Below are 18045 nucleotides of genomic sequence, written 5' to 3'. Positions count from 1 at the left end.
TGGAGGTGATATGGTCCTTGACTAGTCTCTCAAAGCACTTCATGATGACGGATGTGAGTGCTACGGGGCGGTAGTCGGCGGTAGTCGTTTAGCTCAGTTACCTTAGCTTTCTTGGGAACAGGAACAATGGTGGGTAGGGCAGTGTGCAGTGTGGTTGAGATTGCATCATCTGTGGACCTATTTGGGCGATAAGCAAATTGGAGTGGGTCAAGGGTGTCAGGTAGGGTGGAGGTGATATGGTCCTTGACTAGTCTCTCAAAGCACTTCATGATGACGGATGTGAGTGCTACGGGGCGGTAGTCGTTTAGCTCAGTTACCTTAGCTTTCTTGGGAACAGGAACAATGGTGGCCCTCTTGAAGCATGTGGGAACAGCAGACTGGTATAGGGATTGATTGAATATGTCCGTAAACACACCGGCCAGCTGGTCTGCGCATGCTCTGAGGGCGCGGCTGGGGATGCCGTCTGGGCCTGCAGCCTTGCGAGGGTTAACACGTCTAAATGTCTTACTCACTTCGGCTGCAGTGAAGGAGAGACCGCATGTTTTCGTTGCAGGCCGTGTCAGTGGCACTGTATTGTCCTCAAAGCGGGCAAAAAAGTTATTTAGTCTGCCTGGGAGCAAGACATCCTGGTCCGTGACTGGGCTGGGTTTCTTCCTGTAGTCCGTGATTGACTGTAGACCCTGCCACATGCCTCTTGTGTCTGAGCCGTTGAATTGAGATTCTACTTTGTCTCTGTACTGGCGCTTAGCTTGTTTGATAGCCTTGCGGAGGGAATAGCTGCACTGTTTGTATTCAGTCATGTCACCAGACACTTTGCCCTGATTAAAAGCAGTGGTTCGCGCCTTCAGTTCCACACGAATGCTGCCATCAATCCACGGTTTCTGGTTAGGAAATGTTTTAATCGTTGCTATGGGAACGACATCTTCAACGCACGTTCTAATGAACTCGCACACCGAATCAGCGTATTCGTCAATGTTGTTATCTGACGCAATACGAAACATCTCCCAGTCCACGTGATGGAAGCAGTCTTGGAGTGTGGAGTCAGCTTGGTCGGACCAGCGTCAATCAAATCCTTAAATGGCAACTCCACCACTTTTCAACCTAATTTTCATTATCTCCAGCACAATACAAAGCACAATACCAGTGTTAACATATGTTAAGTTCTACCCGATGACATCTAAGCACATTTTAAAAACACATTTTCAAACACAGATTCGCAGTGAAAATACCCTTCCTTGGGCTAGAAACTCACTGCCGGTTTTAAAAATCACAGTTTTTTATTCTACCCTGTGATAGAGTAATATATATATATATATATATATATATATATATATATATATATATATATATATATATATATATATATATATATACAGTCATTGATCACAGCCAAGTCTTATAAACTCTGCAAAAAATAAATGTCCTCTCACTGCGTTTTATTTAAGGCAAACTTAACGTGTAAATATTTGTATGAACTTAAGAGTCAACAACTGAGACAAACTGAACAAGTTCCACAGACATGTGACTAACAGAAATTGAATAATGTGTCCCTGAACAAAGGGTGGGTCAGAATCAAAACAGTCAGTATCTGGTGTGACAGTCAGTATCAGTCAGTATCTGGTGTGACCACCAGCTGCATTAAGTACTGCAGTGTATCTCCTCCTCATGGAGGAGATACAGATTTGCCAGTTCTTGCTGTGAGATGTTACCCTACTCCTCCACCAAGGCACCTGCAAGTTCCCGGACATTTCTGGGGGGGAATGCATTAGCTCTAACCCTCCGATCAAACAGCTCCCAGACGTGCTCATTGGGATTGAGATCCGGGCTCTTCGCTGGCCATGGAAGAACACTGACATTCCTGTCTTGCAGGAAATCATGCACAGAACAAGCCGTATGGCTGGTGGCATTGTCATGCCTGCAGGAAGGGTACCACATGAGGGAGGAGGATGTCTTCCCTGTAACGCACAGCGTTGAGATTGCAAGCAATGACAACAAGCTCAGTCCGATGATGCTGTGACACACCGCCCCAGACCATGACGGACCCTCTACCTCCAAATCGATCCCGCTCCAGAGTACAGGCCTCGGTGAAACGCTCATTCCTCCCACGATAAACACGAATCCGACCAGCACCCCTGGTGAGACAAAACCGCGACTCTTCAGTGAAGAGCACTTTTTGCCAGTCCTGTCTGGTCCAGCAACGGTGGGTTTGTGCCCATAGGCGACGTTGTTGCCGATGATGTCTGGTGAGGACCTGCCTTTACAATAGACCTACAAGCCCTCAGTCCAGCCTCAGTCCAGCCTCTCTCAGCCTATCCATCCTGCCCTGCCTATCTAAGGTTTGCCAATTCTTTCGACTCTGTCAATCACCATATTCTTATCGGCAGACTCAGGAGCCTCGGTTTTTCGGATGACTGCCTTGCCTGGTTCACCAATTACTTTGCAGACAGAGTTCAGTGTGTCAAATCGGAGGGCATGCTGTCCGGTCCTCTGGCAGTCTCTATGGGGGTGCCACAGGGTTCAATTCTCGGGCCGACTCTTTTCTCTGTGTATATGAATGATGTTGCTCTTGCTGCGGGCGACTCCCTGATTCACCTCTACGCAGACGACACCATTCTATATACTTTCGGCCCGTCTTTGGACACTGTGCTATCTAACCTCCAAACAAGTTTCAATGCCATACAACACTCCTTCCGTGGCCTCCAACTGCTCTTAAACGCTAGTAAAACCAAACGCATGCTTTTCAACCGGTCGCTGCCTGCACCCGCATGCCCGACTAGCATCACCACCCTGGATGGTTCCGACCTAGAATATGTGGACATCTATAAGTACCTAGGTGTCTGGCTAGACTGCAAACTCTCCTTCCAGACTCATATCAAACATCTCCAATCGAAAATCAAATCAAGAGTCGGCTTTCTATTCCGCAACAAAGCCTCCTTCACTCACGCCGCCAAGCTTACCCTAGTAAAACTGACTATCCTACCGATCCTCAACTTCGGCGATGTCATCTACAAAATGGCTTCCAACACTCTACTCAGCAAACTGGATGCAGTCTATCACAGTGCCATCTGTTTTGTCACTAAAGCACCATATACCACCCACCACTCCGACTTGTATGCTCTAGTCGGCTGGCCCTCGCTACATATTCGTCGCCAGACCCACTGGCTCCAGGTCATCTACAAGTCCATGCTAGGTAAAGCTCCGCCTTATCTCAGCTCACTGGTCACGATGGCAACACCCATCCGTAGCACGCGCTCCAGCAGGTGTATCTCACTGATCATCCCTAAAGCCAACACCTCATTTGGCCGCCTTTCGTTCCAGTACTCTGCTGCCTGTGACTGGAACAAATTGCAAAAATCGCTGAAGTTGGAGACTTTTATCTCCCTCATCAACTTCAAACATCAGCTATCTGAGCAGCTAACCGATCGCTGCAGCTGTACATAGTCTATTGGTAAATAGCCCACCCTTTTTCACCTACCTCATCCCCATACTGTTTTTATTTATTTACTTTTCTGCTCTTTTGCACACCAATATCTCTACCTGTACATGACCATCTGATCATTCATCACTCCAGTGTTAATCTGCAAAATTGTAATTATTTGCCTACCTCATGCCTTTTGCACACATTGTATATAGACTCCCCCTTTGTTTTCTACTGTGTTATTGACTTGTTAATTGTTTACTCCATGTGTAACTCTTTGTTGTCTGCTCACACTGCTATGCTTTATCTTGGCCAGGTCGCAGTTGCAAATGAGAACTTGTTCTCAACTAGCCTACCTGGTTAAATAAAGGTGAAATAAAATAATTTAAAAAATTGCGGACAGTCTGAGCACAGATGGAGGGATTGTGCGTTCCTGGTTCCTGGTGTAACTCGGGTAGTTGTTGTTGCCATCCTGTACTTGTCCCGCAGGTGTGATGTTTGGATGTACCGATCCTGTGCAGGTGTTGTAACACGTGGCCTGCCACTGAGGACGATCAGCTGTTCGCCCTGTCTCCCTGTAGCACTGTCCTAGGCGTTTCGCAGTACGGACATTGCAATTTATTGCCCTGGCCCTGGCCACATCTGCAGTCCTCATGCCTCCTTGCAGCATGCCTACGGAACGCTCACACAGATGAGCAGGGACCCTGGGCATCTTTCTTTTGGTGTTTTTCAGAGTCAGTAGAAAGGCCTCTTTAGTGTCCTAAGTTTTCATAACTGTGGCATTAATTGCCTACCGTCTGTAAGCTGTTAGTGTCTTAACGATCGTTCCACAGGTGCATGTTCATTTATTGTTTATGATTCATTGAACAAGCATGGGAAACAGCGTTTAAACCCTTTACAAAGACGATCTGTGAAGTTCTTTGGATTTTTACGAATTATCTTTTAAAGACAGGGTTCCTGAAAAAGGGATGTTTCTTTTTTTGCTGAGTTTAGGTATACAAATCAAATCAAATCAAATTTATTTATATAGCCCTTCGTACATCAGCTGATATCTCAAAGTGCTGTACAGAAACCCAGCCTAAAACCCCAAACAGCAAGCAATGCAGGTGTAGAAGCACGGTGGCTAGGAAAAACTCCCTAGAAAGGCCAATACCTAGGAAGAAACCTAGAGAGGAACCAGGCTATGTGGGGTGGCCAGTCCTCTTCTGGCTGTGCCGGGTGGAGATTATAACAGAACATGGCCAAGATGTTCAAATGTTCATAAATGACCAGCATGGTCGAATAATAATAAGGCAGAACAGTTTAAACTAGAGCAGCAGCACAGTCAGGTGGAAGTTGAAACTGGAGCAGCAGCATGGCCAGGTAGACTGGGGACAGCAAGGAGTCATCATGTCAGGTAGTCCTGGGGCATGGTCCTAGGGCTCAGGTCAGTTGAAACTGGAACAGCAGCATGGCCAGGTGGACTGGGGACAGCAAGGAGTCATCATGTCAGGTAGTCCTGGGGCATGGTCCTAGGGCTCAGGTCCTCCGAGAGAGAGAAAGAAAGAGAGAAGGAGAGAATTAGAGAATGCACACTTAGATTCACACAGGACACCGAATAGGACAGGAGAAGTACTCCAGATATAACAAACTGACCCCAGCCCCCCGACACATAAACTACTACAGCATAAATACTGGAGGCTGAGACAGGAGGGGTCAGGAGACACTGTGGCCCCATCCGAGGACACCCCCGGACAGGGCCAAACAGGAAGGATATAACCCCACCCACTTTGCCAAAGCACAGCCCCCACACCACTAGAGGGATATCTTCAACCACCAACTTACCATCCTGAGACAAGGCTGAGTATAGCCCACAAAGATCTCCGCCACGGCACAACCCAAGGGGGGGGGGCGCCAACCCAGACAGGATGACCACAACAGTGAATCAACCCACTCAGGTGACGCACCCCCCCCAGGGACGGCATGAGTGTCCCATTATCAGCAACCATCACTCCTGTTTTCCAATGGCACGTTGTGTTAGCTAATCCAAGTTTATCATTTTAAAAGGCTAATTGATCATTAGAAAACCCCTTTTCAATTATGTTAGCACAGCTGAAAACTGTTGTTCTGTCACACCCTGACCATAGTTTACTTTGTATATTTCTATGTTTTGGTTGGTCAGGGTGTGAGCTGAGTGGGCATTCTATGTTTCATGTCTAGTTTGTCTATTTCTATGTCTGGCCTGATATGGTTCTCAATCAGAGGCAGGTGTTAGTCATTGTCTCCGATTGGGAACCATATTTAGGTAGCCTGGGTTTCACTGTGTGTTTTGTGGGTGATTGTTCCTGTCTCTGTGTTTGCACCAGATAGGACTGTTTCGGTTTTCGTTACGTTCATTTACGTTCTTTGTTTTGTAGTGTTTGTATTGATTCGTGTTTTTACGTTTGTTTATTAAACATGGATCGCAATCTACACGCCGCATTTTGGTCCGACTTTGGTTAAAGAAGCAATAAAACTGGCCTTCTTTAGACTAGTTGAATATCTGGAGAATCAGCATTTGTGGATTCGATTACAGGCTCAAAATGGCCAGAAACAAAGTGCTTTCTTCTGAAACTCGTCAGACTATTCTTGTTCTGAGAAATGAAGGCTATTCCATGCAAGAAATTACCAAGAAACTGAAGATCTCGTACAACGCTGTGTACTACTCCCTTCACAGAACAGTGCAAACTGGCCCTAACCAGAATAGAAAGAGGAGTGGGAGGCCCTGGTGCACAACTGAGCAAGAGGACAAGTACATTAAAGTGGCTAGTTTGAGAAACAGACGCCTCACAAGTCTTCAAATGGCAGCTTCATTAAATGGTACCCGCAAAACACCAATCTCATTGTCAATAGTAAAGGGGCGACTCCGGGATGCTTGGAAGGCAAAACGCAGGAACTTCCGGTGACGCGGATTACCGGCACATGGAAGTACGTGTCCTGTAGGTCTATGCTTATACAAAAGTCTTTGGTGTGGACACATTCCAGCAGACGTTTTGTCGTAAGCATTCGAAAGGGCCTCGTTGAGACTGCGTAGATCCAATATTGGCCTCATTTCCCCCCATCTTTTTTGGCACTAGGAAGTAGGGCGAATATAGCCTGTGGAGCGGCTGCTCTCTCTGGTGCTGCAGGAGAGGTGGAAGGTGCCAGAGGTGCCGGGCCTATACGGCCCACCGAGGTGCTGCGGTTCAACGGGCTCTCCGTCTGGCTGTAGACCCAGGTCTACTAGAGAGTGAAGCTGGGTGCCTCTCTGGGACGTGATCTAGACCCTCCTGCCAATGGCAGTTGTCTAGATAGCTGCTTCCTCTGTCTTCCCAAAACGCTCTGTCGTGGGGGCGTTCTGCAGGGCGGCTTTGTCGGATTCCTTCATGGCCGTCAAAGACAGCTAGAGGTGTCACTCCGCGACCACCGAAGTGGCCATGGACCTTCCCACACACACAGCCAACGCCTGGGTGAGATGAAGTATGGCGCCGGAAATTCTTGACGCCTCTTATATCTCCTCTCCTGACAGCTCAGTGTTACCCGTGGTGAGAAGGGACAGAGAGGCTGCCAGAAGGGCAATATTAATCACGGCTGCTACAGCCTGGACCTCTAGTGTAAAGGACTTCTCTACCAGCTGAGCTGTGAGCCGGTACTTTGTTGTAGGTAGAGTGGGTTTTCTGGGTGACGGCCAGGAGCTCGTACCCGGGACGAGGTACGCAGCCATGGTGTCCTCGAGCCTGGGGATCCCCTGGGGTCGTCTGCCGTCCACTCTGGTGAATGGGGGGTAAAGATTTTTGCCGGCTCCCAGTGGCACCACCGCCCTTTTTGGTCTAGAGTAGGGGCCGCCCTCCATCATATCTACTTCCGGGTTGGAGAGAATGGAGGGCAGCGTGATCTCCAGCCATCTCGCTCAATGAGCCCTGGAAAATCAGAGCGCAGAGAGAGAGGCTGTTGCGTAGGAGAGGGCTGCTGAAATTTCAGAGCCCGTCTCTTCCTCGCCCAAGGATGAGAAAAACCTTGCACTCTCCATTGGGAGGGGGGGTTCGAGAGAAAAATCCAAACACTTCCCAATATCTTCGTCTTCTCTAGAGGCAACATGCTAGGGCATTCCGGGGGATCTGTGAGGCCGCCCCTAGCGTGCTGTGATCCTAGGCACACAAAACATATGTTGTGTGAGTCTACAGTCGCCATAGTGGAGCAGCGACACTGAGCTCAAAAGAGCTTTTGGGTGGAAATGGTCATTTAGAAGGACGACGTCGAGGACTTGGAGATCGACATCAGGTTTGTCCTGACACTTATTTTCTCGGCTTCTTCAGTCCAGTCGCTGAAAATAATGGGAGGCTGATTGAGAGGAAGCATCCCCTTATATAGGGACACCTGTACTCCCATTGGCTGCAGTTGGGTGCATCATTTTCTCTCAGGCTATTCGCTGCCTAGGCAGCAGGGGAAACCACCTCAGAGCAGAGCTACCCTATGGGGTGGGGCTGCACGTTATAGAACATGAATTATGATCTCTGGTTGAAAATATGCTGCGTTCAAAACAACTGGCAATTCGAAAAAATAAACCATGATGTCAGTGATCCTCAGGTCAGAAAGTCGGAGCTTTAGAAATGGGCCCGAGTTCCCGAATTGGAAGAATTAAATGACCATTCAAAGAATTCCCCCCCCCATTTTATTTTCTGATGAACCGTTGTTTAGAATGCACTGAAGTCTGAGACTTCCAAGCTCTGAGTTGTTTTAAACGTACATTTCAACCTAATGATATTCTACCGCAGGTGCCAGGAGTGGAGACGGCTAGTGTCACTATCAAATCAAATGTTCTATCAAATAATTTTTTGGGGTCACATGTGCAACAGGTGTAGTAGACCTTACCGTGAAATGCTTACTTATGAGCCCTTGACCAACAATGCAGTTCAAGAAATAGTTAAAATATTATTTACCAAATAAAAAAAAGTTTAAAATTCAATAAAAAGTAACTCAATAAAATATCAATAACGAGGCTTTATACAGGGACTACCAGTACTGAGTCAATGTACGGGGATACATAAGTCAATAGACTAAAGATGAGCTTCCACCATGTTGTTTCACCTGTCAAGTCTTTCCAATCAGTGCAGGTAAAGGGGACGAGAGGACAGATTTTTAAGAAATTGAGACGAGCAAACAAATTGAAATCGTGCTTGGTCTAACTACTGTTATTTACCTTATATTAAAGTGACAATCTGCTATTGTTACATACATTTTTGGACTTTTGAATTAATTATATATACACCCATTGATTCTTAAAGACTATAAATTCTAATTGCACTATGAGATTACTTCAACTGTCAACCCCATCAGAACCCAAAATATAAGCTTGTTTTATTCCATTGTTTTTAAATGTGTAATTGTAAACAAACACTGCATAGCCTCCAACCTTGTCTAAAACTATCATTTCTATATCATGGATGGTGGTGCATCCATAGATCTGTCTATAAATGTGAGTGTGGTTACATTTTTCCAGCCCCATTCCTCAGCTGTTGACCAAATCAGTGGTGTCCACTGTTTGAACTGTAGATTGCCTAGATGGTTGCATTCACACAGGCAGCCCAATTCTGATCTTTTTTTCACCAATTGGTCTTCTGACCAATCAGATCAGCTCTGAAAATGATCTGATGTGATTGGTCAAAAGACCAATTAGTGGAAGAAAAATCAGAACGCAGCTGCCTGTGTAAACTCAGCATTTGTGACTTTCTGAAAAAATTGCCCCTCCCCTTATTATCTCATGCTATTTAGTTTCACTTTCTCTTAGCTATTAGAACAAATCAATTTAAGCCACAACTGCAGTACAGTCAACAGAAAAGAGTCCCATAGCTGCAGGGTAAGTCTATTTTCCTAATTTCATTTGACAATTCATGTTCAATATGAACACCATAGCTATCATTTACAGTTGGGTGGGTGTCGTGAAAGGTTTTGTGATAGATATTAAATTCTATCTACAGCAGGAATAAAACGGTACACTTGGTTAAGTGGAAACTGGTAGTGCAGAATTGAATGGAATGTTTTTTAGGTGAGTAATTCTATGAATGTAGAATAGAACAGAGGCAGTAAGTACATTTACAATAACACATTACTTTCACTTTCTAATTCCAAGAAATCATGTGGTCCAGTGGAAGGACTGAGGTGGTGAAGTACTCTAGAGCTGGATACTGTGAAAGATAAGAGAGTGAAGTGAAAGTTTAGAATGTGAAATCGCTTCACGCTGATGTATGCAGCTCACACCATGGAGAAAGATCAAATCAAATTGTATTGGTTGCATACATGTATTTAGCAGATAAATGCTTGTGTTCTCTAATCTAGTAATATCTAACAATTCACTACAACCAAAAAGTAAAATAATGGAATTAAGAAATATATAAGACAGATGGTTTGCACACTGGTTGATGTACATGTTTTCCTATCCTGAATGTATCTATCTAGACTAATAAACCCCTTTGTCTGTTCATTCACTTTCTATAGATCCATGTTGGAACACAGAGGTAATTTTCAACAGGACTCTTATGTATAATGTCATATTTTGATGAAGGGGTGCACTATAAAGTAAATGGTTAAACCTACAATGCTGTTATAGCTGGCTGAACTATGAACCAACTATCCATTGTGCCAATTAACAAAAACATTAACATTTCTCAATGACCTTTCTGACCTTAAATCAGTGGCACACAAGATGAAGTACTACACAGTTGAGACTGGCAATACTTTGGATTCTCATATTCAGTTTATGAGACGACTCAACAACACCACAAGATGTTTTACGGAAGTCGAGTCGCCAGAGGAGAGTGATGTCGTCATGGCTTTCTGTCCCATCGTCTTCCGCGCCGGGACTGATATTGAAGCAGCACTGCAACAGATTCCAAGTACAGTAACTCATCCCAAATATGACTTCCTAAACAATGTTATTTCCCTCTATACTAGATATTCTCTTTCCACACCAGATTTACTCAAAATGTACCAAAGGCATGAATGACATGACTACATTGTTTATTTGAGAGGCTTATAGGTTAATTTTGACGTATTCCCACATTCTCTTTCTTGACAGTGGGTAAAGATGTCATTCTGGTAGTGCTGCATCACACCTTCAACCCAGACTCCACTGTACCTGACAGCAGCAGACTAGTGACCAGAAGTGATGTAATACTCACAGTGGACTGTCTGTTCCATGAGAGCCAGGGACTACTGGACTGTCCTCGCAATGATGCAGCAGTCAGAAATATTAGGCAGAAGTTTGACACAGTGGACTGTCTGTTCCATGAGAGCCAGGGACTACTGGACTGTCCTCGCAATGATGCAGCAGTCAGAAATATTAGGCAGAAGTTTGACACAGTGGACTGTCTGTTCCATGAGAGCCAGGGACTACTGGACTGTCCTCGCAATGATGCAGCAGTCAGAAATATTAGGCAGAAGTTTGACACAGTGGACTGTCTGTTCCATGAGAGCCAGGGACTACTGGACTGTCCTCGCAATGATGCAGCAGTCAGAAATACTAGGCAGAAGTTTGACATGGTATGATGTCAATTAATCATCATTTTGAATACAGTATCTCTGTATTTGATGTACTCATTCTTCCTCTCCTTTATTTTACAGACCAGAAGTTGTGGTTTTCCAGCTTTGATTCTAAACGGTGTCATGGTATGTCAAATCATTGCAAATGATAAAAGTAACTATACATCATCAACTACTATAATGAACAAAAATATAAACACAACATGCAACAATTTCAAAGATTTGACCGAGTTATAGATCATATAAGGAAATCAGTCAAATTGAAATAAATGAATTAATGGAGCTGTTTCTCTTTCCAGTGCACAGTGTCTTCAGTCTACAGCTACCTCTGTACATGGCTTTTGTATGTGAAGCGGAGCTTCTGGGACAATAATTAGGTTCCAGTAGGTTCAAAGTAGGTTGTAGGTTGTCATTCATGTGGTCATTGTAATTAGAATAACCATCACAGGTCAAATCAGGACCACTAACATGTTGTGTTTCATGTTTTCTAATCTTTTCAAGATCCACATCCCTCTTCAAGACCTCGTTCCAGAAGTGATGAAAGCAGTTCCACTTTTGTACCAACAATGAAGACATGCTAATTGTTTTTATGGATTCCATCTTAAATTCATGGTGTACTTAAGAAAATGTCTTTACTTTTGATGTTAAGAGCACTTGCAGGTGTAATGTATAGAAATTGGGGCCGATATTAAACATTTTAATAAAAACGAATGGAAAATAATGTTTATTTTTTTATTTCACCTTTATTTAACCAGGTAGGCTAGTTGAGAACAAGTTCTCATTTGCAACTGCGACCTGGCCAAGATAAAGCATAGCAGTGTGAGCAGACAACAAAGAGTTACACATGGAGTAAACAATTAACAAGTCAATAACACAGTAGAAACCAAAGGGGGAGTCTATATACAATGTGTGCAAAAGGCATGAGGAGGTAGGCAAATAATTACAATTTTGCAGATTAACACTGGAGTGATGAATGATCAGATGGTCATGTACAGGTAGAGATATTGGTGTGCAAAAGAGCAGAAAAGTAAATAAATAAAAACAGTATGGGGATGAGGTAGGTGAAAAAGGGTGGGCTATTTACCAATAGACTATGTACAGCTGCAGTGATCGGTTAGCTGCTCAGATAGCTGATGTTTGAAGTTGGTGAGGGAGATAAGTCTCCAACTTCAGCGATTTTTGCAATTCGTTCCAGTCACAGGCAGCAGAGTACTGGAACGAAAGGCGGCCAAATGAGGTGTTGGCTTTAGGGATGATCAGTGAGATACACCTGCTGGAGCGCGTGCTACGGATGGGTGTTGCCATCGTGACCAGTGAGCTGAGATAAGGCGGAGCTTTACCTAGCATGGACTTGTAGATGACCTGGAGCCAGTGGGTCTGGCGACGAATATGTAGCGAGGGCCAGCCGACTAGAGCATACAAGTCGCAGTGGTGGGTGGTATAAGGTGCTTTAGTGACAAAACGGATGGCACTGTGATAGACTGCATCCAGTTTGCTGAGTAGAGAGTTGGAAGCCATTTTGTAGAGGACATCGCCGAAGTCGAGGATCGGTAGGATAGTCAGTTTTACTAGGGTAAGCTTGGCGGCGTGAGTGAAGGAGGCTTTGTTGCGGAATAGAAAGCCGACTCTTGATTTGATTTTCGATTGGAGATGTTTGATATGAGTCTGGAAGGAGAGTTTGCAGTCTAGCCAGACACCTAGGTACTTATAGACGTCCACATATTCTAGGTCGGAACCATCCAGGGTGGTGATGCTAGTCGGGCATGCGGGTGCAGGCAGCGACCGGTTGAAAAGCATGCATTTGGTTTTACTAGCGTTTAAGAGCAGTTGGAGGCCACGGAAGGAGTGTTGTATGGCATTGAAGCTTGTTTGGAGGTTAGATAGCACAGTGTCCAAAGACGGGCCGAAAGTATATAGAATGGTGTCGTCTGCGTAGAGGTGGATCAGGGAATCGCCCGCAGCAAGAGCAACATCATTGATATACACAGAGAAAAGAGTCGGCCCGAGAATTGAACCCTGTGGCACCCCCATAGAGACTGCCAGAGGACCAGACAGCATGCCCTCCGATTTGACGCACTGAACTCTGTCTGCAAAGTAATTGGTGAACCAGGCAAGGCAGTCATCCGAAAAACCGAGGCTCCTGAGTCTGCCGATAAGAATATGGGGATTGACAGAGTCGAAAGCCTTGGCAAGGTCAATGAAGACGGCTGCACAGTACTGTCTTTTATCGATGGCGGTTATGATATCGTTGAGTACCTTGAGTGTGGCTGAGGTGCACCCATGACCGGCTCGGAAACCAGATTGCACAGCGGAGAAGGTGCGGTGGGATTCGAGATGGTCAGTGACCTGTTTGTTGACTTGGCTTTCGAAGACCTTAGATAGGCAGGGCAGGATGGATATAGGTCTGTAACAGTTTGGGTCCAGGGTGTCTCCCCCTCAGAAGAGGGGGATGACTGCGGCAGCTTTCCAATCCTTGGGGATCTCAGACGATATGAAAGAGAGGTTGAACAGGCTGGTAATAGGGGTTGCGACAATGGTGGCAGATAGTTTCAGAAATAGAGGGTCCAGATTGTCAAGCCCAGCTGATTTGTACGGTTCCAGGTTTTGCAGCTCTTTCAGAACATCTGCTATCTGGATTTGGTTAAAGGAGAACCTGGAGAGGCTTGGGCGAGGAGCTGCGGGGGGGGGGCGGAGCTGTTGGCCGAGGTTGAAGTAGTCAGGCGGAAGGCATGGCCAGCCGTTGAGAAATGCTTATTGAAGTTTTCGATAATCATGGATTTATCAGTGGTGACCGTGTTACCTAGCCTCAGTGCAGTGGGCAGCTGGGAGGAGGTGCTCTTGTTCTCCATGGACTTCACGGTGTCCCAGAACTTTTTGGAGTTGGAGCTACAGGATGCAAACTTCTGCCTGAAGAAGCTGGCCTTAGCTTTCCTGACTGACTGCGTGTATTGGTTCCGAAAGAAGAAGAAACAGGATCTGTGGAAGGGGATGCATCTCAACATCACTGCTAGTTTACACATACATCATACTTCTGACACCAGTGTAGCAAACAGTCGGGGGTAACCTGGGTTGCTTGACGCAAGAAAAACTTGCTAGCCACAAACTCAATAGGGATAGCTTTCTCTTTTCGAGGAGTTTGGAACAGGCATACAAAGGCTTGACTTTTTCCAATAGTTCGATGACTAAGCTGAGCTAAGCTAAACTAACATTTATTTTCACCTTTATTTAACAAGGTTGGCCAGTTGAGAACAAGTTCTCATTTACAACTGCGACCTGGCCAAGATAAAGCAAAGCAGTGCGACACAAACAACACAGAGTTACACACGGTGAGGGAAAAGGCATTTGAACAAAACATTGCATTCTGAGACGTGACCCCTGGTCGGATTGTTGAAGTCAAGGTGGCTGTAAACACACAATGGAGAAGAGAGCATGAAATAGGCCTTAAATTAAGTTCCTTATTCAATAAAATCCTTAAAGGGCAACTCCACCACTTATCAACCTCATTTTCAGCATAATACAAGCACAATACCAGTGTCAACATTCACTATATATACAAAAGTATGTGGACACCCTTTCAAGTGAGTGGATTCGGCTATTTCAGCCACTCCCTTTGCTGACAGGTGTATAAAATCAAGCACACAGCCATGCAATCTCCATGGGAGAACATTGGCTGTAGATTGGCCTTACTGAAGACCTCAGTGACTTTCAACATGGCACCATCATAGGATGCCACCTTTCCAACAAATCAATTCGTCAAATTTCTGCCCTGGTCAACTGTAAGTGCAGTTATTGTGAAGTGGAAACATCCAGGAGGAACAACGCCTCAGCCTTGAAGAGGTAGGCCACACAAGCTCACAGAATGGGACTGCCAAGGGCTGAAGCCTGTAGCGCGTAAAAACCCCTCTGTCCTCGGTTGCAACACTCACTACTGAATTTCAAACTGACTCTGGAAGCAACACAATAACTGTTTGTTGGGAGCTCCATGAAATGGGTTTCAATGACCGAACAGCCACACAGAAGCCTAAGAGCACAATGCGCAATGCCAAGCGTCAGCTGGAGTGGTGTAAAGCTCACTGCCATTTGGACTCTGGAGCAGTGGAAAGGCGTTCTCTGGAGTGATGAATCATGCTTCACCATCTGGTAGTCCGACGGACTAATCTGGGTATGGCGGATGCCAGGAGAAAGCTACCTGCCCCCACTGTAAAGTTTGGTGGAGGAGGAATAATGGTCTGGGGCTGTTTTTCATGGGTCGCCCCCTAGTTCCAGTGAAGGGAAATCTTAATGCTACAGCATACAATGATATTCTAGACGATTCTGTACTTTGTGGCAACAGTTTGGGGAAGGCCCTTTCCTGTTTCAGCATGACAAGTGCACAAAGCGATTTGGTTTGGTGATGATGAATATGTGGAGGAATTGCCGTTGAAATGAAGTTCCTTGTTCAATAAGTGTTCAGCAGGAACCTACCATTTTGCTGAAATGTTATCCAACCTGAGTAGGAAGTGTGCATTCATACAGATGTCTGATACACAGGATCACCAACAACTGAGTGATAGTCTTGTATGAACTGTTATGTGCATGTAACTCTCAAAATAAAGGAAACACTTGAGTAAACGATGGATACAAAGTATATTAAAAGCAGGTGCTTCCACACAGGTGTGGTTTCTTAGTTAATTAAGCAATTAACAATCCATCATGCTTAGGGTCATGTGTAGAAATGCCCAGTTGCCCATTGTTTTGGCTACCATGGATAGAAGAAGAGATCTCAGTGACTTTGAACAGAGAGGAAGAGGCGAAGTGAAAGGGTCCAATCCCATGTGGGAATACTACATTCTGTTTATTAAGCAGACCTCCTGCCTTCTCACCTTTGGGACATCGACTCCCATTGTTAGGGCGGAGACAAGAACATCTCTTCATTATATACATATATATATTGCTTTGAAAGAGAGGTCTCAAAGGATTATAGTGGGTTTAAGGGGTATTTGTGTCGGTCTCAGTCACCAGGCTCAACCCAATTGGGCACTTATGGGAGATTCTGGAGTGGCGCTTGAGCAGTGTTCCATCAACAAAACACCAAATCATGGAATTCCTCTCCAAAAATGGTGTTGCATTCCTCCGAAAGAGTTCCAAACACTTGTACAGTCTATGCCAAGGCACAATGAAATGGTTCTGCTGGCTTGTGGTGTCCCAGCGCCCTGTTAAGACACTTTATGTTGGTGTTTCCTTTATTTTGGCCTACCTGTACTTGACCTTATATTAAAGGACCCACCAGAGGACAATGCTGCCCTCATTTCGACGTAATTCCTGCCTACTGAGGGAAATTCTTGTTTTGGATCCACCTCCGAAATATGACCAGACAATTTACAGGCTTACATATTCACGAATTGTGGGTGGGAAGAAATGTGGTGACTGGTGATTTTTCCATGTGGAGTGGACAAACATCAACAAATAGGGAACTGACAGCTGTTAGTGTAGCTACCTAGCTAGCACGCTAACCTTAGCTAGTTATCTTGCTAACCGTAGCTAGCTAATGTTATCTGTTGTTGCTGTTTTTTTACTACACCGTATTCAAAAGATTAGGCTATTCTGGAGCTGGACTTGTCATAATCATTTAGGGAAAAGCATGGCCACAGATAGACACCAGTATCTTTGTCTTCGTGTTCTATTGTTATCTCTGAAGATTGGGCATCTTCAATAATATATCACAGTGGAACCTTTGGTAGGTAGTCATTGAGCAAAGCCGAGTCATATACAGTCATTGAGCAAAGCCGAGTCATATATACAGTCATTGAGCAAAGCCAAATCATCTAGTCATTGAGGAAAGCCAAGTAATAAATAGTCATTGAGTAAAACCAAGTCATAGATACAGTCATTGTGTCACAACCGGATCTGTTTCACCTGCCTTGTCCTTGTCCCCACTCCCCACCAGGTGTCTCCTATTTTTTCCCCATTATCCCCTGTGTATTTATACCTGTGTTTTCTGTTTGTTGCCAGTTCATCTTGTTTTGTCAGGTCTTACCAGCATGTTTTCTAGTCTTCCTGTTTAAGACCTACCTGCCTGCCACTGTGTCCCTTTTTGACTCTGCCTTGGACTACGAACCTATGCCTGCCTTTGACCTGCCCCTTTTGTTATGAAATATTCTGAGAACCGAATCATCCGCCTCGTGTCTGCGTCATGTCTTGAGTGTGTGATACAAGTGATACATTGAGCAAAGTCATACATACAGTCTGAGCAAAGCCAGGTCAGCCCAAGGACTGGAGTTTAAAAAGTTTTCCACCATTGTTTACACACGTTTTGTGCTGCCATCAATTTAGACAGTAACAGATTATTTTAATTACGGTGGTTAAAATGGCTTTTCATTGTGTTCCATGGTGTTTATCGCCCCCTAGGGGAACTTTCTGGTAATTAGACTACGGAAACAAGTAGAGTTGTCGTTCTGCACGCAGAGAAGCAGCTAAAGCTAGTGATGATAATCTTATTGATAGAATTGCTTACTTATCAATGTTAGTTGGTTGCATTTACTGCCTTTCATGTATGCCGTCAGCTGTATTAGGTTGCTCGTGTGTCATAAACAAATTGTTAAACATACAATACTGTAGTTTTGTTACTGTTTCTAGTGTAATATGCTTTATTGTGCAGCGGTGTTTGCACATTAGTGTAATGAAAGGGGTTGGCTAGTTGCTGCTCATATGGTAATTGGCTATCTGGTTTGGTATCATACCAGATACATGGGACCATGGCACTTGCTTTGTATTTATGCAACTTACTGTATAATGTACAGCTACGGTATGTTGATGGGAATTGAATACTGAAGTATATTATTCTGCATTTTGCAGTTTCACAATATATTCAAGAATAGTCAAGCCTTGGGAGTTTTATTGAAGACTTAGTTATCTGTCTAGTTTTGCATGGGAACCCAATTCAAGGGCAGAAAACGTTTGAATCTTTGGGCCATTTCCCCAAAACACAAAACGCAAAACTCCAAATCTCTAGCAAAAGCAAATACGGCATTCAAAACAGCTTAATTTCTTTCCAAAATAGTTTGTTGGGATCTGTCTACCAACCAACACACTGATGTGCTCAAAACAAAACA

The 18045-nt window shown here is 44.7% G+C and overlaps 1 protein-coding gene across 4 annotated transcripts; it reads left to right on the top strand.

Moving 5' to 3' along the window:
* The first annotated feature begins 9115 nt into the window (after positions 1-9115).
* LOC116354035 (uncharacterized) lies at positions 9116-11675 on the top strand. Of its 4 annotated transcripts, none has more exons than XM_031792956.1 (9): positions 9190-9272; positions 9394-9461; positions 9911-9930; positions 10108-10308; positions 10491-10661; positions 10752-10954; positions 11036-11080; positions 11254-11348; positions 11456-11675. In XM_031792956.1, exons 2-8 carry the CDS (start codon positions 9451-9453, stop codon positions 11329-11331), a joined length of 729 nt encoding a protein of 242 aa, XP_031648816.1. In that variant the 5' UTR covers positions 9190-9272; positions 9394-9450; the 3' UTR covers positions 11332-11348; positions 11456-11675. The 4 variants fall into 4 exon arrangements, with proteins under 4 accessions (XP_031648813.1, XP_031648814.1, XP_031648816.1 ...); XM_031792955.1 differs by having other exon boundaries at positions 9191-9272; positions 10491-10621; positions 10712-10954; XM_031792953.1 differs by having other exon boundaries at positions 9116-9272; positions 10491-10954.
* Positions 11676-18045: the final 6370 nt, after the last annotated feature.

Source organism: Oncorhynchus kisutch, linkage group LG16 (assembly GCF_002021735.2).
Source record: "Oncorhynchus kisutch isolate 150728-3 linkage group LG16, Okis_V2, whole genome shotgun sequence".
Classification (NCBI taxonomy): Eukaryota; Metazoa; Chordata; class Actinopteri; order Salmoniformes; family Salmonidae; genus Oncorhynchus; species Oncorhynchus kisutch.
The sequence above is the reverse complement of the archived record's forward strand: the minus strand, read 5'-3'. Positions and strand labels throughout refer to the sequence as shown.